The 25,047-nt window shown below is 42.6% G+C and overlaps 1 protein-coding gene across 2 annotated transcripts in view; it reads right to left on the bottom strand.

Moving 5' to 3' along the window:
* Nucleotides 1–896: 896 nt before the first annotated feature.
* Nucleotides 897–25,047, bottom strand: part of large2 (LARGE xylosyl- and glucuronyltransferase 2) — a 128,660-nt gene continuing 104,509 nt past the window's right edge. The window contains exons 3-15 of one of the 2 annotated variants that reach the window (XM_085768992.1): nucleotides 20,063–20,358; nucleotides 19,243–19,325; nucleotides 17,430–17,553; nucleotides 13,938–14,109; nucleotides 9,194–9,298; nucleotides 8,971–9,083; nucleotides 7,550–7,675; nucleotides 6,809–6,964; nucleotides 6,334–6,497; nucleotides 4,987–5,265; nucleotides 3,662–3,808; nucleotides 3,380–3,575; nucleotides 897–1,761 (exon numbers count right to left, since the gene is read on the bottom strand). In XM_085768992.1, coding sequence (XP_085625118.1) covers nucleotides 1,564–1,761; nucleotides 3,380–3,575; nucleotides 3,662–3,808; nucleotides 4,987–5,265; nucleotides 6,334–6,497; nucleotides 6,809–6,964; nucleotides 7,550–7,675; nucleotides 8,971–9,083; nucleotides 9,194–9,298; nucleotides 13,938–14,109; nucleotides 17,430–17,553; nucleotides 19,243–19,325; nucleotides 20,063–20,358 — 2,159 coding nt within the window. In that variant the 3' untranslated portion in view covers nucleotides 897–1,563. The remainder of the gene's footprint in view (nucleotides 1,762–3,379; nucleotides 3,576–3,661; nucleotides 3,809–4,986; nucleotides 5,266–6,333; nucleotides 6,498–6,808; nucleotides 6,965–7,549; nucleotides 7,676–8,970; nucleotides 9,084–9,193; nucleotides 9,299–13,937; nucleotides 14,110–17,429; nucleotides 17,554–19,242; nucleotides 19,326–20,062; nucleotides 20,359–25,047) is intronic. The other variant, XM_085768983.1, reaches the window with a different exon arrangement.

A 25,047-nucleotide genomic window follows, 5' to 3' on the forward strand; every position in this document is an offset into this window, starting at 1 on the left:
GCGAAGTTTCCAAATATCACAATAACAAAACAATAAAAAAGACTTAATTTTCCACGTTATTCTGTTTTTGTTTTAATACAGAATAACAGAAAAACAATGTTGCTTTTTTTTTTAATTTGGTTTTGAAACGGAAAAACGAAACGTTCTGTTTCTTTTACTTTGCTTACACATGGCCTGCAGACACAATACAAACATTTGTAAGTTAACCACGCCCCCCGCACGTAATCAGTTCATTGACAACTGCTGGGACAGCTGGAGATGTGCGTTAGGTTTGTGCACCTGAATAGCTGCAACACACTCCCGGCCTAGTTTTTTTTTTTTTTTTTTTACACTTTATTAATAATTATATACATACTGTAACAAAACTGTCGAGCCATCAGGAAGGTTGAAATTGAAATATCAATGCAGAATCAGTGTCAACCATGGAGCATAAAAAGACATGACATCACTGAGCCTCCTCCTGTCTATAATATAATTATCTCATGGGTCTTTTCCTTTCTCCTTCTCCTTCTTCTCCTCCTTCTGCTTCTTCTTCTTCTTCTTTTGAATTTCCGGTCCGGCAGGCAAAGTCTGGCTCACTGCTGCCTCCCCTGGTTGACTAAAATGAAAAGGCCAACTACACTACACGTCATGTTACGCGGAGTGGTGCGCACGGTGCAGATCAACTTCCTGCTGCGCAGCAACAAAATCTGCGACCGCACGTGTGTGTGAACGCGTAACATAATTTGTCAAACAGTGACTGACAGACGTGCACACGCTGCTTCGTACGTACGCAGCTTTTGTCACGCGTGAAATACAACCTGCGCGTAACAACGCACGCACGCGTAACAAAGTAACCATGCGTGCACACACACGTCGCTGCGTGTCTTTCCGGTTGTTTTGATATCGATTTCACCCCACACACACACACACAGAAAATCTGAAATAATTTGAGCGGGGTGTGATGGAGAATCAGAAAACAGAAAAGAAAAATAAATTGAATTTTATGTATAGTCAGAATCAGAAAAAAACTCAATTAAAGAGCTTTTCTCACTGGTTTTGATTTACACTGAAAAAAATAATAAAATGAACATTTTAAATATGGAAAGTGATAAGGCTTAAATCTCTCTCCAGTTCAACCGGCCTCGCTGTCATCTTCTTTAAATTTATTTTTCTCCCATACCGACATGGGTCCCGTCATATAGTGTCTTTGAGTTAAGTGTCCAGATGTCCATGTGGTTCATGTCTTCTGGAAAAAGCCCTGATTGTCAAAACAAATTGTAAGAATATGGTTTTTATTTTCCCGCCATAAAGCTAGTCCCATCAGTATCCACACTCTCCTCCGCCAGCGTCTATCCAGCCCCAAGAGTCCTGACTTCACAAGAAGTCCTGCTCAGGTTTGTGTCTCTGCGTCTGGTCCTCAACTCTCCTTAAGGTGGAATTGACTGCAGAATTAATACACAGGAGCCCGAGGACATCTGAAGGGGCCGTGTGGCCTGGAGCTGTGTCAGTACGAGTCTGAGCTCCTGGAGCTCAGGAGTGGAGGGGGCTGATGACCCCTCTGCCTCCCAGTGGCCCCAGTGTTCAGATGTTTCTCTGGGCAGTCAGATACTTAAGAGCGGCCGAACCGTACTTCCTCGACAGGTCCTGGTGGAACTCGTCCTTTAGCGTGTTGAGACAGTTGCGGTAACTGGAGCTGGAGCGAAACTTTGAGATGTCGAAGCTGGGGGCGTGGGGCATGTGGATCATGAAGGCATTGGGGAGGACCATCAGGTCATACTCCTGAGGAGAAGAGGGAAACGGTGAGAATTAAATAGTATAATAGTATACCAATTGCATTGCGTTATTATGCAGATGATGACGTATTATAGTTTAGGAGTAGTATAGGGGGATATTTCAACCTTGCATGGGTAGGGGTATTTATGTCCGATATCAGCCAAAAAAACGAATATCGAATTATATCGGACTGCATCTAAAATCTCCGATATAAACGCTCCGATAAAAGCAGTCCATTATTCCGCTCCAGCACTTCTGTCCCATATGAATAGGTGACTCTCGTTCACACTTCAACACAGTAGGTGGCGGTAATGCACCTTAATGTTGGTGCGCCGCCTGCCAGAGAAGAAGAGCGCCCGGCTCCAGCATGCAGAGAACACATGATCACAACAACAACAGCGCGTGTCGGCTGTGTGACACGTAGACTACACACACACACGTACGTGTACACACACACACAGACACGGGTGCATGGACAGGTCGCGCTTGCCCGCTAATAAACGGTAAATGCGCTATATTGCTCTAAATGTAGCTACAGTTCAAATTAACTACCGACGGGGTCGGTGGTCAGATTCTTCTGGAGGAAGAGGAAGACCAGCTGGTCCACATGTTGTGCCGTGTTAACAGCGCTAAAGCCAGAATTAAATTAACGATGCTAATTTCTGTTAGCCCGTCTATGGCGTTTTACATTATACGTTAGCATTAAGCTAGCGGGCTTTATGCTTAGTTGTGACACTGGCTGTGTGTTTTGAACGTTGTTTCAAACTATGTGGGTTTGATTAAACATCTTTGATGCTTAAATATTGCTGCTTAGTATATTGCTTTACTCCTCTTATTATTTTATGTATGCCATTTTTACTGTAGGGCAGGCTATAATCTTCAATTTGGAGTGACAAATAAAACCTTGAAGCAAGAAGATTTTGCCTTTTGTTTGACATTGATGTACATACAGTAATTCAATAACAGTTGTAAATAAGGTTTATTTTTTAATATTTTACAGTTCAAAAGTAAGTTCACTACTGTATGTCCCATAGAAGAACATGACAGCAGCAGCCTGTCAGTCAGCAACAGGAGGACTCTCCTTTGTATTAGAATTTGAAAAATATAAATAATCGTTTTTTTTCACCACCCCTAATATCGGATCAATATCGGTATCGGGCCGATATTGAAGGCTGCAATATCGGTATCGTATCGGAAGTGAAAAAGTGGTATCGGGACATCCCTAACTAACAGGTCAAAAAACTTCTCCAGGTTTCCATCTTTAAACAAACCTGAAGAAGCTAATCGTTGTTGGCTTCAACAAACTCAACTTATGTTAAACAGAAATGTTTATGGATCTGGTTTGTTGACAGTTTTAATTTCTACAGCATTTATTTTTCATTTTCTTATCATCATCACTGATCACTTATCTCCAGGAATTTTTTGGAGATACTGAATTCTGGCGACCTGAGACGTGAAAAACATCTGGAAAAAGGGGGTTTCCCACTTTTTTCTCGAGTCACAGTGAGTGGCTGAGTAGTATCATGTGGCCACTGTTGTAAAGGTTAGAACACATGCATTGGTCAAGACAGAAACACTCAAAACGTAACAGGTCTCGATCTTTTAGGTCTCATTGCAGGTGTACCTGCGCGTCTAGCTCCATCACATGAGAAACTTTGTTCCAGCCAAAGCCCACAAAGCGCTGGTCGTATTCTGGACAGTCCCGTCTCACCACAACGTATGGCTCAAAGTCTGGCTCCCACTCCACCTTGTAGGGGGTGGTGGCCGTTCGCCATTTGGCATAGTTAGTGGGAGCATGACCTTTGGGCCACACATGATACCTGAGGATGCAGAGGAGAAAGATTGAATTATGATCACATCATTATTGGTTTGTCCACTTGATTCTGGATTCATGTTGTTCAGGTACCTGAAGGTGTAGAGAGTCCCCATGTCCAGCATGGAGAGCAGCTCAGCTTTGGATTTGGGAAAGGACAGACGGTAACGCAGGGTCTCAAAGGCTGGGACCACCAGAGCTTTCTTAGTGTGAGCCATGTCCAGCTGCACCACGGACCTCCTGTTCAGGGCAAACAAACGGTGAAGAGAAGGAGAAACTACAAACAGGTCTGAGCAACAGGATGAGACTGTCAAACAACACTGTGGCCATTAAATTGCACAAGGACTGAGTTATTACAGGGAATCACACTGAAGTGTAATTACTCTGACGGAAATTGGACTTTTTAAACACACATGTTTTTCACAGAGGGAGACATTTGTGCACTTTGCCAGGTTTAATATTCAGCTATTTTCAATTTTGTAGTTTTAACCTTGACAGGGGGTGGGAGTGCTGTGGTGTAGAATCTGGATACACCACTGAGTGGAGTCCAGACATGTCCAAATTAAAGCTACTACCATTTCCAATACCATGGGGGAAAATTAAGATAAAGATTAGAACAAAAAAAAAAAACAATACAATACACTATCACACACTAAAACACTATCTTTAAATTGACACCAATCAGGCATAACATTATGACCACTGACAGGTAAGGTGTACAGTATTCTTACCTGATTTCACTTTATTGTTATTATATCTTTGATTATTGCTGCAATGGTTGTTATTATCATTAGTGTAAGCTTTTTTCTATTATTATTATTTGTATTTTTATTTTAACTTTTCTTCACATTTTATGTGATTTTACGGTGGCAGCTTTATAATGGCAACTGTAAGTAGGTGGGATTAGGCAGCAAGTGAACATTTTGTCCTCAAAGTTGATGCGTTAGAAGCAGGAAAAATGGGCAAAGGTAAGGACTTAACCAAGTTTGACAAGGACCAAATTATGATGGCTAGACGACTGGGTCAGAGCATCTTAAAAACTGCAGCTCAAACAAAGGCTGGCCCATGTGGTCTGATCCAACAGACAAGCTACTGTTTGCTGGTTCTGATAGAAAGGTGTCAGAATACATGACACATCACAGTTTGTTGTGTATTTGACAGCAAAAGGGATCTACACAATATTAGGCAGGTGGTCATAATGATAATAAACACACACACACACACACACACACACACACACACACACATGCAGACTTATAGACATCCTAATTATTATTTTATGTTTTTTGGATTGAAGCTGTTGGTCAGAAGCCTTCAGCAGTAGCATGTTAAGTTAGCTTGATGAAATAGCAGCAGCTCAGTGTTGTAAACATCCACTAGTGTTTATGTGGTGCAGACAAGGGAGGCACTGTTCTTACCTGAGGTAATCGTAGAGACCGTACATCGGCAGGAAGTCCACGTCAGTCAGGAACACATACGGCGTGTTGGCGTTCTTCAGGGCCACATTCCTCACCAGGTTGACTGGGTAGAACTGGCCCTCCTTGTAGACGATGTGGTAGCCCACGTTCTTGCGGTTCTTGAGGACCTCGGAGGCCTGGGCATAGCGCAGGAACTGCTGGGCCTCGGCGTCAGACATGTAGAGTGCCAGGCTGATGGGCCCCTCCCAGTGCTTACAGATGGCCTCCAGCATCTGCAGCCTGTGGCGGCACACAGTCACAATCACTGACCAACACAACTCACCAACTCCCAGTTAGATTTATATCTAATTATTTCCCTTACTATCTTTGTATTTCTAGTTTAGAATATGATATAATGATGATATGTTTAGAATATTATAAGCATTGTCTGTCTTTAAATGTCAGCCCAGTGATAGACCGGTACAGGTGTACACTTCCCTTTCCCAATGCATGCTGAAAAAGGCTCCCGCCCCAGAAACTCTGCACTGATACAGCTGATGGATGGATGGATATAATATTACGTATATAATATAAAAAATGTGAGAAAATGATAATCAAAATTTTAAAGAAGCCATTGAAAGTTTCCAGATATCCGCATAGTGGAGATGACATTAGTGCAATTTCTGAACTTTTCATAAAGGGTCACTTAAAGGTAGGGTTGGAGATTCTGGAAAAATGGTTCTAGCAGGCCACATTTTGAAAACACACCAGTCAAAAGTCCCAGCTCCTTTCCTCAGACTTCTCTCTGAAGCCACTCCTTCACCTTTCCGTGGACGTAGGTGAAGACACCCAACGCACATTACCAGAGCTACACTGCCACCCACCAGAATGGAGTGTGGCTTTTCCACGGACGTAGGTGAAGACTCTGATTGCGCACGCAAGAGGAGGGAGAGGGAGAGAGACGGCAGCTTGATTGGGCGTAGGCAGAACTAGACATGAAGGCATCTGATTGGTTTTTCCTTTTCAGAGTGAAAAGCATGGATTGGTCAGAGTTGCGTCAGTCCTGCAGCTGCCACAGAGGTCTGATTATTTCCGTTTCTTTTTTTGAATACATAATGTATTGACTACTCTCAGGATAGAAGGACCATTTCACCCAGTATAACAAAAAGTCTTTCTGAACATAATTACCAACCATAACTTTAATTACCTCACAAATGTGATTCAGACGTTGTTGTTTTTTGTTTTTTTTCTTTAACCATTTTTGTGTCAAAAATCTCAGCAAATAACAAAAGAAACTGTGCTGAGTAAATATAATAAATTGTGCTCTGATCATTTAACTGTGACCGCTGGCTCTGTCTGCTCTCGTACCTGTCCATGGAGAGCTGGGCCACCAGTGTGATGTCGGTGTCGTCCTCAGTGGGCGTGTACTCGTACTGCAGGAAGTAGAGGTGCACGCGGTGAACTGTGAGCCGCTCTCGACGGAAGTCATAGCACTGATCGTCCTCATCCAGCTCCTCTAGCGCTGTCTGCAGCTGAAAAGACAGAGCCACAACAAGAGGTCAAACGTCAGAGGGATGACGCACAAATGTCTGCATCTCCAATCTGGACCAGTTTTCTCTATTTTGTTTAAAATGAAGTTTTTAATTTGTTTGCTTTAAACCAATTAAATTAGCGGAATAGTAATAAGGATTTGATGACGCTGGGATGAGACTGAAACTTCACTCCTACAGCAAGGAAACATCTGACATTGTGCCAAATAATAATTGATTTTTGGATCCATGTGTCATGTTAACGAACAACAGAGCATACTACAATTGGAGTTATGTAGGTGTGTGTGTGTCACCTGGACGTTCTCTGGACTGGCCTGACTCGGGCAGCCGAACAGCTCTCGTCTCAGCAGGTTCCCGTCGTACTCCAGGAAGGTCAGGTAGAGGTTCCTGAAGAACTCCACGTGCTTGTTCTTCACGCGCAGCTTCTTCGGAGAGTTCCAGTGGATCACCTGACACAGCCACAGCGGACAGGAGTCAGCACCTTCCCCACACTCACTTCACATCATCACACTTTAAAGCTTTTCCCACTCGGCTCAAGCCATTAAACTAGAGGAGGGTTTGAATTGTCCCATCACAACATTTCACCCAAAACTAATTCAGTTTGAAACATTGTTTTGTTTTTTGTTTTTTTCAGCTCAGAAAATTTGCCCTGTTTAAATTTTGGAAGATTTACCCAGAACTTCTCTGACCTGTGGGGCTTCATTTTATCTTTACATTTATCCAAAGAGACATAAAATTGGAGAGAAAATGGTGAAAATCTCAGTTCATTTATTTTTCATTTCTATATTTGAGAATTACCATTATTAATGCATCAACATCTACCAGGTGCATGTGAATAATTTATCTCTCCAACACTTCTTTCTCAGTTCTTTTAGATTTAATACAGAAATTCAACACCAGGTTTTAAACGCAGCTCTTGAACCTGAAACGGTGCGAACAAGGTTCTCCGTGTTTTTTTAAATAACTCAACTTCTCCTGTCAGTGCTGACAGTGACAGGTGTGTGTGGTTTCATTGTTTGTATGTGTGTGTGTACCTTGAGGTCCGACACCTCGGTGTAGCACTGCTCGGAGCGAGTGTGATCTGACAGCTGGACGTTCCAGAAACAGGGCAGCTGGTGCACCAGGACTGGGTTCTGCTTGATGAAGGCGTTGAAGATGTCCTGCACGCAAATACACACACACGCAAATACACACACACACACACACACATCAGCTGATTTTGATCTGTGTACACGTCGAGGTCTCTGGTCTCTTGGGTCTTGAAGGTGTTACAGAAAAAAAACATATTATCCGTCTCTTTGCCTGTTTGCTGGCAACCTTAGCTTTGATTTCACATCTGCACAAGTGTTTACAAAGGCCGGCTCCCTGTGTGCAGCCTGCATTGTGCCTTCTAATCAACAATCAAGGTCGCCGGTTGGAGCTCAACAAACACACTGAAGCCACTGGGAGTGTGACTGTGAACACACCAACAGAGATAAGAAGATAAACAGTTCATCTGGGCCACTGTCTGGAGAACCAGAACTAGAACCTCACTTTATCTGATTGCCACTAAAAAGACCATTTAAATTCCTCAGAGCAAAGACAATGAAGTTTTGGTGTCAGAATATAAATTCAGGTCTATTTAACGCAGCTTTGAACAAAGCATTTAACTAAGATTCAGTTTGACTTATAAAGTCCAATAAGCTGACTGATCACTCTAATAGGTGTTTCTCTGTTTTTAACCGAGTATCTGAAGATGGAGGATGTGCTGTCAAAACCTCTTTGACATAAATAAAGTTAAAATGATATTTTCTGTCTTTTTTTTTCATGTTAATATTGAGTTGATATTGTTAAATGTGTGAACAAGAGTCAGGGCACAACAGTTCATTGTTTGTACTTTCTTACATTTGCCATTTTTAAATTGTCATGTGTCAGCTTGTATGAACAAATTATCATAGACATTTATAAATGTGTGAGAGTCAGCACCTTCTGTACTGTGAAAGCCCACAGATATTACCGTCAAACATCCAGGCTGTGTAATTCTCACGTTTTCACTTCTTTTTTTGTGTGTGAATGATTTATTATATTTTTTTTTTTTATGTTGAATTGATCTGTTTCTGTAATACATGTTTCAGGGAAAGGCTTCATATCAGTCTCCTGTTTTGATCTGAGGTTATATTGAAAGTTTGGGCCCCAGAAGAGTTTCCTGATCTTTAAGTGAACCTCTGTGTTTTGGGCTGCTCTGGGTGGTTTATGATGTTTATACTGAATTACAAAAGAGCAAAATCAAATTTTCCTCAATATTAATAAACATGAAAATCTCATTCTCCACTCTGACTTTAAAACCTTGTGCGTCAAACTAAACATCAGCAGAATAAACTTCCCCTGAGAGATCAGATCAGTGACTGATGTTTTATTGTTCTCCAAGTGTGCATGTGTGTGTGTGTGTGTATGTGTGTGTGTGGGTGCGCCTGACCTGATCAGCAAGAGATGTACTGAGCATGCTCATTAGCTCCCTCTCTGCCGTCAGCCGCCACATCTGCTCCCAGCCGATTCGCCGCAGTCGCTCCAGGTAGAGGAGGATGACGCCTGTAAGAAAAGCACAGGAGGTGAATTTCAGGTACAGAATCCTTTTTAATAAATAATATGGGCATGAATGTAATTTTTTTTAAAATCGTTATTACTTTTGGATCTCTTACCTGTATTGAAGCCTCGTCCCAGTGCAGGCCACGGTTTGTGGTTCTTCCACAGGTTCCCCAGGTACCAGTCACTCTGGTTCTCCACCAGGCCAATCACTTGCTTATCTGCACAGCAAACGACAGGGTATCAGATCAGAATCAGTCCAGATGTTGTTTGCTTTTATAGTTGTTTTCATTGTAAAAATGCCCTGTCATGTTATGGCGTGACCTGTTTGACAGATCAGCACGTTCTACAACTGTGAGAATGGTTCCCTTCTCTTTAAAAGCCTAGCTGTCACAGTTTCAAGTTCCCCACATGGAAAGAACCTATAGGTTTTAATGTAGGTTTGAATATGTGACATACATAAAATTGGCCGTTTTCATATATGCATGTATGTTATATATATGGTGCATATATGCATTTATACCATGGTCTGGGTGAATCCTCGATTCTGATTGGCTGCGGGGTGTCCATTAAGTAAGGGATAATGCCCGACGAGGTGTCCATTATCAGAAATTAATGGAGGACGCGGAGGCGTGAACGCGACGCGAAGTGGAGGACGGTTGCTTCCACGAAGTCCATTAATCTCTGATAATCGGACACCTCGAAGGGCATTATCCCGCTTATACCATGGTCACTTATGAGATAAATACATATTCAATCAATTACTTGTAATTGAATGTTGTTTTTACCGTTAAAATGTTGTTTTTACCGTTAAAATCATACGTCTTTAAGCGGCTGAGCCGAGCGGACTATTTAATAAACTCGTCGGCGATAAAAGAGAAAAAAAGAGGGACCCGCTGTGACCGCAGCGTAACGTTACAGCCAGTGACTCTGCCACAGCCTGATAGTTGATCAGTGAAGGGAGGTGAGGTGACGGCTTAAATGTTACGTGACACAAAGTTTTTCAGAGGTCCAGTGCACTTCTTACCGCTGGTGTGTTTACAGACTCCAGTGCCGTGATGCGCTGAAAAAAAGTTGTTTTGGTCCGAGTGTCCGTTGCCGTGGTTACTAACAAGCGTTTGAGCCAGCGCAGTAATATTTAGAACGTAATCAGGCTATTTTACCGGAACATCTTTATGGGTGTCCATTATCACTTTTTAATGGACACCCAGCAGCCAATCAGAATCGAGGATTCACCCAGACCATGGTATAAAAAGTGATAATGGACACCCATAAAGATGTTCCGGTCAAATTGCCTGATTACGTTCTAAATATTACTGCGCTGGCTCAAACGCTTGTTAGTAACCACGGCAACGGACACTCGGACCACAACAACTTTTTTTCAGCGCATCATCGCACTGGAGTCTGTAAACACACAAGCGGTAAGAAGTGCACTGGCCCTCTGAAAAACTTTGTGTCACGTAACATTTAAGCCGTCACCTCACCTCCCTTCATTGATCAGCTATCAGGCAGTGGCAGAGTCACTGGCTGTAGTTATGCTGCGGTCACAGCGGGTCCCTCTTTTTTTTCTTTTATCGCCGACGAGAGTTATTAAATAGTCCGCTCAGCCGCTTATTGTTAAACGTATGATTTTAACGGTAAAAACAACATTAAATCATGAGTGAATGATTTAATATGTATTTTTCTCGTAAGTGACCATGGTATAAGCGGGATAATGCCCTTCGAGGTGTCCGATTATCAGAAATTAATGGACTTCGCGGAAGCAACCCTCGTCGGGCATTATCCCTTACATATATGCACCATATAAAAAAATATATATATATATATATATATATGAAGAGTTCTTTTCCAAAACGCTATAAATCCATTTTAATAGTTTTCCAGAAAATGACAATTTTTACCTAGACCCACCCATTTTGTTAATATTCAATTTATCCTGTTAAAATGATTGTTGGTTCAGTCTGGACATGTTGAACAATGATTATTAAATCAAACAACAATATTGTTGATTAAAAACTCAAAGTTTATTTTATTTTTTCTCAAAACGCTATAAATCCACATTTAAAAAAACAAAAATTGATGGTTTCTGTCTTGAAAAACCAACCAACATGACATGAGAACATCACTGAGGTGCTGCGTGTCTCTCTCTCTCTGTGTGTGTGTGTGTGTGTGTGTGTGTGTGTGCGCGCGCGCACGTCGGGGGGAGGGAGGGGGGCGGTAATGATGGCTGTCTCTTTACATGTTAAACAAAGAGAACTATGGACTATGGAAGTTTTAATAGTCAAAATACAGACGCTATCATGATGTGAGCACATGTTGCTGTAAACAAAACTACGTCTTTGCTGTAAAAAAAAAAAAAAAAAAAAAAAATCGATCGTTGATACGGAGGACACCCGGCGTTACAGGCGGGGGCGGGGCTCGTACGGTATGCGGGGGCTGTGGGGGTATACTTAACGGCACAGTGTCCACCACATAAACAGATACAGTAATTAACACAGAACCCAGAAACTACTGAATGAGTGACTGAAAACCATGGATGTATTATATTAACTGGATACCGGACCGGAAAATGGCCGCCGTTCATTTCAATGGAAGTTGCTCGCCTGGCGCATACGCCGAAAAAGTTTCTGACTTCCGGGTTTACTTCCGCGTTATGCGGCCCATAGAGCATGCGCAGTTGAGTCACCCCCCATAATGCTTTGCGGTCTCCCATCATGCCCTGGGGCAATGAGAACGAGCAACCGCCGTTCTAGTTTTGGCGCTGCGCGTTCATGTATGAGTTATTGTGGATTTAATGAATGAGTAATAAGACTTTCACAGGAATCACACGGACTTTAAAACAAAGATAATGATTTAAAAAGTAAGACGGCCGGTCGTAGGTTTACTACGGTCGTTTATATGATCGTTAAATCGTTTTGACAGTTAATTAATATACATGTTACACTGAAAACGAGTTAGTCCGAACCTGTAAGCTTAAATCACAATGGAAAATAAATCATAATTAACTGTATTTTTGTTAAACATGACAGAGATGACCACAGAACACCTCAAATAATGTAATGAGGCTTTACTCTTACCTTTTTTATATTGAATAGTATATTTAACTTGCTGCACAGTTCACCAGTTGTTACAGGACGTTGGTGGAGGTATTATAAGCTTAGTCACACGTGTTTTGTTTTTAATCAACCACAGCTGTGATTAAAGAAAGTTAGAGCTCTTTGGCAAATGCATCTTCCTTTTAATAATTGTCTGTACTGGCTGTGTTCATAGTTTCATCATCATCATCATTAAGCCTTCAGGTGGATGAGACTCTTTGTAATTCAACAGTTTAACCTTACAATATTTCCACAACACGCAGAATATCAGTGTCCACTAAATACAGCTGTTACAGAACCAGACATTTGAATTAAACACGATGCCCCAGACACAGTTGCAGATGTTGGATTTGGTAGAAGCAGAAAAAAGTCACAAGCATGTTAGTTTTTTTCCGAACAATTTAATAATATGATTATGAGTTTAAGTGATCATTTAGCATACTGACACTGAACAAACACACACTGACGACGATGAGGAGGATGAGGAGGATGAGGACGTCCATGGTTCTTCCTCCGGCCCCGGTGAAGACGGGGAGCAGCTGCACCGTCAGGACACACACACGACACACACCGACCATGGAGGAGTCTGGACAAGTCTCGGTTTACATTTTACCACCGTGGCATTAATTAAGCCGTAAAATAAATTAACGTTGACGTTGTGAACGGAGCAACAGGTGTAGAACATCAGCCGCGATGAGACACTGTTGACACACACACACACACATACAGCATAAATGACTTATCAAGCTAAAATGACTGAAAAATATGAGTTTTACAGGAGCAGTAATGTAAAACAGTCCGGTTTCACGTCAGTAAAAGCAGTCACTACGAGGCGATCTCATCAATTAAAACGTTACGTTTAAGAATACGAGTTGACAAGAGACTAATAACAGACATTAACTATCATAAAGTTAAATTAACTCGATGTGACCAAACAAAAACTCACCTTTGAGCCGTGTTTTCCACTTTTCTGAGTGATTTTAGCGCCGGACAGAGTCTCATTAGTTTCAGGCATCCTCGGTCCCGAGACACACACGACCGCGCACTGCTGGTGCACGGACACAGCCGTGACGTCACGGCCAGAAATGAGACTTTTCTGTGGCTTTTCTGGCCGTTAGAAAACATTTTGACGGATAAAAAGTCCATGACTTAAAAATATAGAATACAAAGATTAGTAATTAACGGAGGTTACAGCCGGAGGTGTCCTGTGAACAGTTTTACAGGCTTCTCTTTTACTATTGCGGTCTATGGGAAAAATCCTTTCTGGGCCGCATGGGATTTTTTGTTGCAGTACCACGGGTGGCCACTGGGAAAAATCGGCGTGCCTGCTGAGAGGATTACAGGGGGGCTGCTGAAAACAGACCTGGGTTCAGAGCACTGCCATGTTGGACTGCATGGAGCGCTCATAGAATTCTGAGGAGAGGGAGGAGATGTCGCGTTTTGGCTAAAAATAGACTTGGCGCTTATCGCGGTTTGGAGGAGAACTGCATCTTGCGGTGCCTTTTAAACAGGGAAATGTAGCGATTTGACGTGAGACGTTGATGGAGCAGTGTAATAGGCTCAGTACACAGCAAAATGGCGTGACAAACTCATTTTTTTTAAATTTGGCGTTTATCGCGTTTTGGAAAAGAGCTCTTCATATATATATATATATATGAAAACGGCCAATTTTATGTATGTCATATATTCAAACTTATATTAAAACCTATAGGTTCTTTCCGTGTGGGTCTCCTCCATGCAGCCTCTTCACATCTCAGAGTCTCACCTGTGAACTTCCTGAAGATGCCCCAGAGCTCGGCGATGTCAGTGGCGAAGGTGATGTCCGTGTCCAGGACGATGACCTTTGTCAGGTCGGAGGGCAGGGCTTTGGTTAGCGTCAGCTTCATCAAGCCATAAATACCTGAGTAGTGCTTGTTGGGAATCCACGACACCTCGGACTGCAACCACAAACAGGGAGTCAGGTTTTAAACAGGTGAGCTGTCACCGCAGCGATCGGTGGATCCACCATTGTTCATTGTACATGTGCAGTGTTGTGTACGTGGGATAACACAAAGACACATTCAGCAGATTTTGGCAAAGACTCAATACGTTTTTTAAACTGCAAATAATGTCTTTTAATTAATTCTCTTGATTCAGAGTAATTGGATCTGCATAAGTGCATCATCTGCAAATATAATCGGCTTAAAGTCTCGGCTGTTTTCCTCCGGTTTAATGTGAGTTAATGGAAACTGGAAGGGGGGAGAGAGAGAGAGAGAGAGAGAGAGAGAGGGTGCAGGTCGCAGCATCTGACAGCACAAAGGACTCATTGTTCAGCACAAAGACTGAGAGGGAGGAGAATGTGATGATGTGAAGGATGGAGATGCAGGTTGGAGTCACACACACACACACACACACACGCAGACACACAGACACACACACTAACTTATTCATGCTGCTCCTTACATTCCCTGTCGGTGTGAGAGCACATTCATCAGCTTCGTGTTAAGAGAAATGATTTGGTGTTTTTGTGCTGAAGTGTCACTTGACTTTGGGAGATACGTGGTTCTGCAGCTCGCCCACCTCCATCACTGACTGTCGTTGTCAGTTGAAAACCTCAAAACTGTCTTTGCGACTGTCAGTCCTGCCTGGTCCAGATCCAACACAGACACAAGGTTTCCCCAGAAACCGTTCGAGAACTAAATATACTGCGTACAGTCAGCTAATAACCTCATATCTCCAAACTGTAATGCAATTACAGTTTAGCTTTCATCTTGTAGTCCATGGTTTAAGGACTTAGTGGTTACCTGGAGGGTTTTGAGTTGAGTGTGTGCGTTTTTGAGAGTAGCCTTAGCACAGTTGGAATATTGATAGATATCACGTGACGTCACACAGCGTTCGCAGCCGGTCACAGCGCCATCTTGGGTACCGACTTCCAAAGGCAGTCTATGGGCTGTGACATCAAATCTCACAAAAATAGTGGATAAACCTTTTTTTTATTACATGGCTCTATTGAATGTCGTATTCCGATAATTTATTGATATTTCTGATATTTATTTACATCTTGATTTTGCATTTAACAGTCTGTTATTCCTGTTTAACAGATCGTTGCTAAGTAAAATACACTAGGTAGGGACGCCGCTCTGATCAGCGCAGCACAGAAAAGAGAAACTATGCAGGATATTTACTTTGTTTCATTTTTTACCGTCATTAAACAGCTTGGGAGACATGTACGCCAAGGGAGGCTGCCTCACTCTACTGAGTGTGAGCGGCACGTACGTTCACGTTGCTTTCGTGAATTGTAAACACACAGACGCCCCCTCGGTTTTAGCGTCCAGCAGTTTAGCGGCTAATTCAACAGCAGTGATGGATAACTGTACCGGAGAGGCTCAACATGAGCTTCATCTGAGGAATAAACGGCAGCTTTTACCTGACGGGACACCGACGCCTGAGCTACGGTAGCTAACAGCTAGCAGCTTTTACCTACTTTCTCTCTCTCCCTCCCTCCCTCCCTCCCTTTCTTATACACGCACACACACACACACACACACACACACACACGGCCCAGGTTGTCTGTCATATCTGTTGTAAACCTTGTAATAACAGCTTGTTGAGTACAGTCAACACTATTGCTGCCTCGGTTTGAGTGTGGATTAATAGTTAACGGTTTGTTTAATGTGAGTGGTGGTCATCGCGTCCTGATGACTGAGTTGGGTTTTAATAACAGCTGAGCTGATAACGTAGCTGTGTAGATGGCGTGGATTGTGATGAGAAGGTGTTGCGCATATTAAGACTTATTTGTGCAAACCATTGTGCAAAACCTGTTTGTTGTGCCTTTTTGCGTGATAAGATGATTTGCCGAATTCTTCTTCCATTCCTGCAGCCTTTTGTCTCAATGTTAACGATGGCAAAATGTCGAGATATTTTATTACTTTATGAAAATGTCTGTGAGTTAAAAAAGAAAAAAGAAGTGGGCTACGCATTTTTGATTTGATTTGGCTTTTCGTGTATTTGGTTAAACACATATAAGTAACAGGAGAGAGACAGTGAGCGAGAGAGAGAGAGAGAGACGAGGAGAGAGAGAGAGAGGTCCGCTGGGTGAGCTAGATTAAGTTTTAACGGGAGAGAGAGCGGCGCACCGCGCTGTCAAAGATCGTCTCAGCAGAAAGGTGCTGGAGGTGTGTGCTTTCAAGGCAAGGCCATCAAAATGAGAAATATCCATATCCAAACTACATCAGGCAGCAGTCTTCTAGTCAGAGAGGATGTGGCTGCACTGAGCTGAATAGAGGTTAACTCAGTGTTCGGTACCCAGCATGGCGGCGGCCAGGTGGAACGCACCGTGACGTCACCTACTGATAAGTATCTATACTCACTCCTCACTTCCAGTCTCTGTGGGTTCAGCTGAATATTTGAATGAATTAGAATTAATAAGAAGAACTTTTGGTAAAATCCAAAAGCACAAGATTCTCTCCAGGTTCTCTCAGTCCAAGCACCCGCACATGGTCCAGACAACCTTTATTATGGTAGTCAGACTATATTTTAATGCTAATACTTTTACTTCCACACTGTGATGATGCCAATTGAATGGATGTAAAACATGTGAGTTGTCCTTCTACCACTTGAGAACATTATGTTCTGTGGGTGACTGGGGTTAATAGTCGAGTTGAACGTCTGTTACACAAGAGTTGATCCAAACTACAGAGCTCAACTGTCTCGTCCCTGCCTGTGGTGTAGATGTGACATGTGTTTCTTGTCTATTACACACATCAGACACTGATGTATAATGTTGAGATGTACATCTTTGATACAGCTTGCTTTAATGTGGAGTTGTAAGATTTAAGTTTGGTTGTCAGTGTAAAAACGAGGCTAAACTGAAGCTTGACCCTCGACTTCATCCTGCTGTAAGAAGCAGTCAACAGTGCTGCAGCTTTAACAACCCTCTGATCTGTTAATGTGACACGATCTCACACAATCTCGAGCTGTGACCTCCTGTTTCTGAATTAGCGACGTGTCGTCTCCGTATTGATGTCTCACGCTCTTTGATGGCGCTCTGAGGTGAATCTCTTCTGTTAGGAGATTTATAAATACATTTAACTCAACCCGTCTCAGTATCCTCACAACTCGCTGTCGCTCCGGACGCCTCAGATTCCTCTTTGATATGGTAAACGTAGGAACTGACTTTGGCTCACCTTGTCCTAACAGAAAGCGGGAACATGTGGAGGTGTCTGGATGAGGGCTGACATATATGTGTGTGTGTGTGTGTGTGTGCGCGTGCTCTTACCTTGAGTTCATCTGCATCGTAGAAGCTGACTTGAACAGATGGAACCATCCAGGACTGGAACAGAGAGCTCAGGATACGATTGGCTACTGTGTCTGTGATGAAATGAAAGTGAAGCGGGTTCCTCCTGAGAGATGGAGAGAAGAAGAGACATGGAGGTCAAGAGGGTTGTTAATGAACGGGTTTAACCTTCTGAATGAGCATCGGCTCTGTCCACCATCTAGACGCGTCTATTTCATGTTTTTTCTGTCGCTGAATGGAAGCATTTGGTGGTGATTAACGCTTGACCAGAGCTTCGGGCCATCTTTCATCCTCTGAGCAGGTTACATGGTGTGTCTCATTAGATCAGAAGTGCGGCCATGTCGTCAGAAACCTTCTTGAAGCCAGATTTCCAACTCAAAAACTTGAACTTCAGTGACCCTCGGCTTGCAATCCAAGATGGCTGCTCCTTGCATCAACAGTGACTAAAAGCTAAATATTACACTGTGTACCACTCGCTTAGTCCTGTTTTTGTGGCATTAAATTATTCATACTCAATCATGCATAATCTATCATGTAGTATTAGCCAGCAATGGTGAGACTAACACTGTTAGTTTTGAATTTGAATTTATTTATTCAGGATAGCCCCTTGAGATGAACAATCTCATTTTCGAGGGGGTCCTTCTGCAAAATGATAAAATAATACAAAGTCAAGTAAAAAAAAAGAAATACAGTGAAACACATTACAGGACTTATACAATACACACACAGTTTTGTTGTGTACATTTGTTTGTTTGTTTGCTCTCACCCTGTCCTTGTCAGTCGGCTGTGACACCTTCATGAATCAGCTGAAAACATCTTCATTCAGAAAAGCTTCTGGTCTGAATACGTCCCCCATTTTATTTCATTGCTTTATGTTGTCCTATTTCTTCACATTGAACTTTTGTACTGTTTAAGCACTTTGTGATTGATTTTTTCCCTCTGTGAGATGTGCTGTATAAATAAACTTCAAGTCTTTGTTGGTAATAAAAAAACAGAATAATAGAAAGGATCCTCTTCAAATCCTCAAATGAAGTCAGACAGACGATCAGTGCGAAAGTTTTCTTTCTTTACTTACGAATCATAAAATACTTTGTGTCATTTTTTCTACACACGCATGACTTTGATCTTTATTGTGAGATCTTCATGTAAACAAGCTGGAGGCTGTAACCAGCATCGTGTTCACCTCAACGCTCACAGACCACCACAACGCCACAAATCCAGATTCACTGTGACATCTTCAAGAGCAGACACTCAGACATCCATTTGCAATTTAATTGGAAACATAACTTCAGACATAAATGTTTAAAAGACACCAAAAAATGTGCATCCAATTCATTTTGAAGCCGGCAGCACATCAGACAGAGTAAGGTCAGACATCGGCAAACACAACACAATGGATGTTTAGGTCTTAAAAAGCCTTTTTTAGCAGCCCAGATACATGTGAGTGGAGCTGGCTGAGGTCAATAGAAATCCAAAAAAAGAACAACAATACCCAGATATCTGCTCAGCATGTAAAGTCACAGAGTCGAGCACTAAAATACACCAGTCTAAAAGGTCTGTACTTTTTGAACTACAATATACATGGCAAGTGAGGAGGACTATTCAAAGAATGGTTGAATAGTGCTCTTGCTTGGAATGCCCATCCCTATTATGAATCATTGTGGCCTTGACCTTTGCGTCCAAGTGGACATTTCTTAGTTAAAGTTAAAGTTAAAGGGACTCCATTGATCAAAAGAAGAAGAAGCAGAAGAACACGAAAAAAGAAGGTGTGAGAAATGTTTCTGTTGTAACTGACCTGTGGAAGAGGACAGACTTGACCAGCGTCACCACGTCTCTGCTGGCGTTGTGACCGGCACAAACACAGGCTACATGGATGAGCTGCAGAGACAGAAGACAAGAGAGTCAGCAGCTTTGTCTTCAAAAAAGTTCAACTCTAAGGAAACTTCACTGCTTCTGTCACTTCGCTTTAAACGGCTCCATTTTGGAGATACGAGCCAATCCCCCGACAACCACGCATAATCCAGGACATTCACTGCTCTCTCTGATGTGAAATTTCATATTTAGCTTCTCAAATATGTATGATTTCATGTCACTTGCTTTTCAGTAGCAGAAGTCTTTGAAAAAGTTGGAGTTAAAGGCTGAAACGACATCAAAGAGACTTGAGGAACTCGCTGCTGCTGCCGCTGCTTCCTCCATCAGTTTGCATGAGCCGCAGAGATACACAGAGGTGAGGCTGTATTTACAGATGAAGCCTCCTCAGAACTTAAACACAAAACAAACTCTTGGTGTATCAGAGGTGCAGAACTAAGTCAGTCTGATATAAGAAAATACTCAATGTGATTGTAATGAACCACCACCATCAACAGTGGGCTGCAGGAGTCTGACCATCACCCTATGAATCTGTGATGGCTGGGGGGGGGGGGGGGTTCCCTAAGTAGAAAGTGGCCAGAGAAGTGAAAATTTCACACAGGCTGTTATTGTGGTGTTCCTGTAGCTCAGTGTGGCACCAGACACCTGTCAAAGTTCATCTATCATTGTGCAATCATCAGTGGACAATAGAGAGACATGTTTTTATAACTTCTTTCCTGGAGTTTCAAAAGACGGCAACGACCTACCTCACACTTCTGGACGGTGGGCGATCGGGGACACTCTGTGTGGTTGTTGTTCTTCTCCTCTGCTGTGTTGTCCCCGTCCTCTGGACCCGTGTCCGCCGAGGCTCCCCACTGCTGGTTGCCATAGTTACCCTCCGGTTGCTGGGCAGCAGTGCCCTGCTGCGAATGGCTGAGCTGCAGCCGGATCTGTCGGTTCTCCTCCTCCACCTCTCGCACCCGGGACTCCAGGACGGCTCGCTCCAGGACCTGGGCCGCCGGGGTGTCAGCCAGACAGGGAGCCAGGAGGAGGGAGCGGCCATCTGAGGAGGATGGGGGGGGCATGGGGAGTTAGTTCAATCAGACTGTAGGACATGTGATGAAAAGAGAAGAGATGTTATTATGCCTTTCTTAGGCCGTTCTAAAAGAGACTGACTGAGATGATGGTAACTGTGCTAATCATCCTACAAGATACTAACTACACTGACCGTTTGTGAAAACTGTGCAGACAGTTATGAAAAGATGCTAACAGCTCTGTGAAGATGCTAACTGTGCTACCCATTATAAAAGAGGCTGTGCTAACTGCTCTGACCCATCTGCTAGTCTCAACAGACTCCTCTCCTTTCCTTCTCTAACCACCTTGATGCTCCCTGCTCTTTCTCTGCTCAAGGCCTGATCCAGGTTCCTCAACCCGGAAAACAGAGGAGAAGAGCTTCAGTTTTTATATGTTAGAGAACATATCAAAAATAGAGAATTTTTACAGTGGAAAAATGTCTAGAGGAGGTTCCCATTCACAGTTACCCATTTAGCACTGACACTTCAAACAGCAAATACATCCAAAGCGACTGTAACAACAATATATAAACCCGCAGGAACTCACTGTGAAAAGTAACTGTAGCTGTCAGATCAATGCTGTGGAGTCAAAAGTACAATATTCACTGTTGAAATGTAAACAACGCATCTCTACAAAAGCTGCACAAAAGGTAGCCTACATCAAAGGCTCAAACTCTCCGTCTGACTAGATGACACCAAGTGTAAAACAAACTCCAGGATTGAGACATGGAGGTGTCTTTACAGACGCTTCGCTCATGTTTTTCCGCTTCATGGTATGAACATGCTGAGAAGACGTGAGCGACATATTCTCCAAAGTCTCACATGTGAAAATTGCACTACTCTTCTCCCTCCACTTCCATCCCTCCCTCCCATGCTCTTTTCTGTCAGACTGGGGTTTGAACAAATCCCAGAGTGCTTCAGGGTGCACAGAATAATTACAATTTAAAACAAGATGACAGACCCGATCTCAGGCCGCAGCAGCAACTCCGAGGTCATTCAGGATCAAATTCTGGAGATCCTGGACTCTTTGTCCTGATTCAGTGCACTGCTCATTTCTCTTTCTGTTTTAACATCATTTCATTACAAACCCACAAACTAAACAACACTGTTGTTCAGTTGTTGTGATGCTCGCGGCTGTTGTGTGAAACCTCCCAACTTCATTTCCTGCCACAGTTTATTCAGTCGCAACTAGCAAAGAGGAAAAAAAACAACAAGAAGAAGCGGTTATTTGTTTGATTGTTTGCTGTTTTTAACAACAGACTCTGTTCAGCAGCGTCATGATGAAAATGTTAAAAGCAGAGTGAGGACAAGACAAAAAGCTGTTTCCTAATTCGTTTTTTAACTTGCCGGAAGCTTAATGCGGCACACATTCACACACACACACACACACACACACACACACACACACACACACACACACACACACACACACACAGAGGGAGGGAGAGTGAGAGACGATATCTCTGATGATATTCCATATTTTTATCATTTTTATTCCCGTGAAAAAACAAACCAACACTGACATGTCTCTTTTTTTTCCCTCCCCATCCTTATTCTCTCTCTCTCTGCCCCTTCACTATCTCTCTCTCTCTCTCTAACCTTGTGAAGAAGCAGCTGGCCCACAGCTGAAGTGAGGCATGCTGGGAATGTTCACACAATCTTCTGTGGCAAAGTGAAAGAACAGGAGGAGGAGAAGTGTCTGTCTGTCTGTCTGTCTGTCTGTCTGTCTGTCTGTCTGTCTGTCTGTCTGTCTGTCTGTCTGTCTGTCTGTCTGTCTGTCTGTCTGTATCTATTATCTAGTACCTATCTATCTATGCCTAGAAAAATGCACACAGCCTGTATTCTGAAACTGAGCTTTAAAGGAGACATGTTATGTCCCTTTTCCACAAATTAAAATAGTTCCCAGGTGTCTTAAAGACATGCTTTGGTCAAAATACCCCAAGGATCAAACATCACAGCTCTTTTCATCCTCTCTAAACAGCCCTGTTCAGAACAGCTGGTTTCCAAGCCTGTCCCTTTAAATGAACCACTGCTTGCCCCGCCCAACCCCTTATACCGGTCACAGATGGGGGTGGTATTATGCAAATCCGAATCCTAGTTACATCACTGGAAGACAACTGAGGCAACAGCTCCTAGAGCAACGTGGATTTCAACCTAAGGAGTCTGTATATTACAGATTTTTTTGTCAATTCTCCCATTTTGGGGGCCGGAAGGCAAGACAAACAACTAAATATATGTTAATAAGAGCCTTCAAAAGTGATTTTTCCATAATATGTCTCCTTTAATACTAAACTTCTGTGACTTTGTGATGACACAACAAAGCAGTCACCAAACCCCACCCACCTAGACCCACAATCCAACACTTGCAGGATTTGGTTACCTGAGTGTTTTACCTCAAATCTGCTACATTTTTCTTGAATCACTGAGAAAACAGTCATCCAATCAGAAGAGAGGCTCAAAGCCTCTTCTCTTCTGAGTGGCTGACACCGACCTGTTGTTACTAGAGCTCCAGAGAGAAGCTGAGAGAGGAGATGTAAAAGTACACTGAAATAGTTTTTATATCTTCTCATTAATCAACACTTCAGATAAAGCACAGAAAAGAAGAAACGCTGAGCTTTAAGTATTGTCCTGTTTTCATGATATACTGTGTTAAAGGGATAGTTCACCCAAAATAGAAATTTCCTCTGTGGCTTCTCTGAGTTACATGTCCATATAACGGTTGCAAATGGATACCAACTGTCTTCGTAACAAAAAGACACACCAAAAAACATCCAAATAACTCCATACTGCTCGTATCTAATGTCCGTCTTGTATTGAAGCCCTGAAATGCGAAATTGTCCTGAAAAAAATTAAATAAGTCTATATTTCAAGCTTGTTTGTAGCGGAAGCTTCTCGAAACTCCTCTTCCTGGTCCGTCAAATTTGGACGAACTGGGAAGAGGACAGACCCTGGTTCGTCCAAATTTGACGAACCGGGAAGAGGAGCTTTGAGAAGCTTCCGCTACAAACAAGCTAAAATAAATAATAAATTAAATAAGTCTATATTTTAAGCTTGTTTGTAGCAGAAGCTCCCGGTGTTGCTCTGCTGGAATCTCGCACAATTTGCGGAACCGTGAACTGGGTGTCTGTGCAAATCAGGCAAAGCAGTGAACTGAGACACTGGGAGCTTCCGCTACAAAGAAGCTTAAAACATAGACTTATTTAATTTTTTTCGGGACAATTTCGCATTTCGGGGCTTCAATACAAGACGGACATTACTTTTTTTTTTTCCAAATCTTTTTATTGAGGTTTTCAAACAAGATGACATTAAGTGATATTGTACAATATGGGAAAAAGACATTCATAACAATATGTCAACAAAACCTGTGCTGGGCGGTATACCGGTTCATACCGAATACCGGTGATTTTTTTTTTTGTGATATGAATTTTTCATATACCCCAATACCGGTGAGTGTGTAGCTACAAAACGCTGGGAACACAGAGCGGCGGAACGTCGCGCCGCGGGACATTGTTTGAGAGGGGGATTGTTTTACAGTTGTACCAAACAAGCTGCATGCCTGGGTTGAGCTGGTGAATAACATGCACGGAGAAAATGTCACAGCCATCGGCTTAAAAAAAATTTCACGCTGATCAAACAACCATAATCTGTAGCCTAAATTTTTATTTTAATTTTTTTACTTCACCGAGCCCCCTCCCCCACCAGATGGTTTAACCCAACCTGGCATTTGCCGGCATCGCCTGTCAATCAAACAACGGAGTCTGGGTTGACGTGAAGCAGCAGCAGCGCTGCTAAACCACGGAGGGATAAGTGATAAAAAAAAAAAAAAAGGCGAAACCAGCGCCGGTAAAATCCCGACATTTACGTCCACGAGTTGCAACCCACTCGAGCCATCGTGTTTTTGTTTTTTTTTCTTCTGTGGGGAGAAGTTAGCAAACAGTGGCATGAAGCTGCTCATCTCCAGACGCATCTCAACACAAAACTTGCACGTCATGTCGGTGAGCCTCCTGACTGCTTCATGAGGAAACTTTATGAATCAGGTTGGTGTTACATGAGATTTTAAACGACAGCATCAAAGTGACCAACTTCATAAAGTCAAGGCCACTAATTCAGGTGTGTTTCACTGCCTCAGTTAACACAGACAGAGAGAAGTCCTCTGGCTCTCAACCTGTTGTTATGATCTGAAGGCACACCTCTGATTGAGCACAGTCCCCCCATGCCACCGTGTTGCAGGACAACTGACTTGCAAAGCAGTAGCCCTACTGTCTGGGCTTTTTGTGTGTGTGAAGAAATGTTTATTTGATGTCATGAATTCATTTTGAGAACAGATATTTATTAGATAGCATTTTAGATTGATGATCATTCTCACGTGCAAAAATCTTTATATATAATCAAGTTGATTATTTTTTTAGTCTGTATTATATTAATAAAGGCTTCTGTATTTTGACTGCAACAGTCATGCATGCTGATTCCTTCACCTCATTACAGTTATGAGTGCCACTGCCACCTCTTTGTGAACAGCAGCATTTTGTGGGACCATTCAAACCCGTGTTAATACTAGTCTGGATACTAATGTTCTTCGACAATATTCACTCCTCGTGACAGTAAAATAGGCCATTCTAAGCCAATTTACTGTAGTAATTATTCTCTAAATTATTAGAAAATGGGGTTAACACCCAGTC

Source organism: Trachurus japonicus, chromosome 3 (genome assembly GCF_045865225.1).
Source record: "Trachurus japonicus isolate A0001 chromosome 3, Traja_1.0".
Lineage (NCBI taxonomy): Eukaryota > Metazoa > Chordata > Actinopteri > Carangiformes > Carangidae > Trachurus > Trachurus japonicus.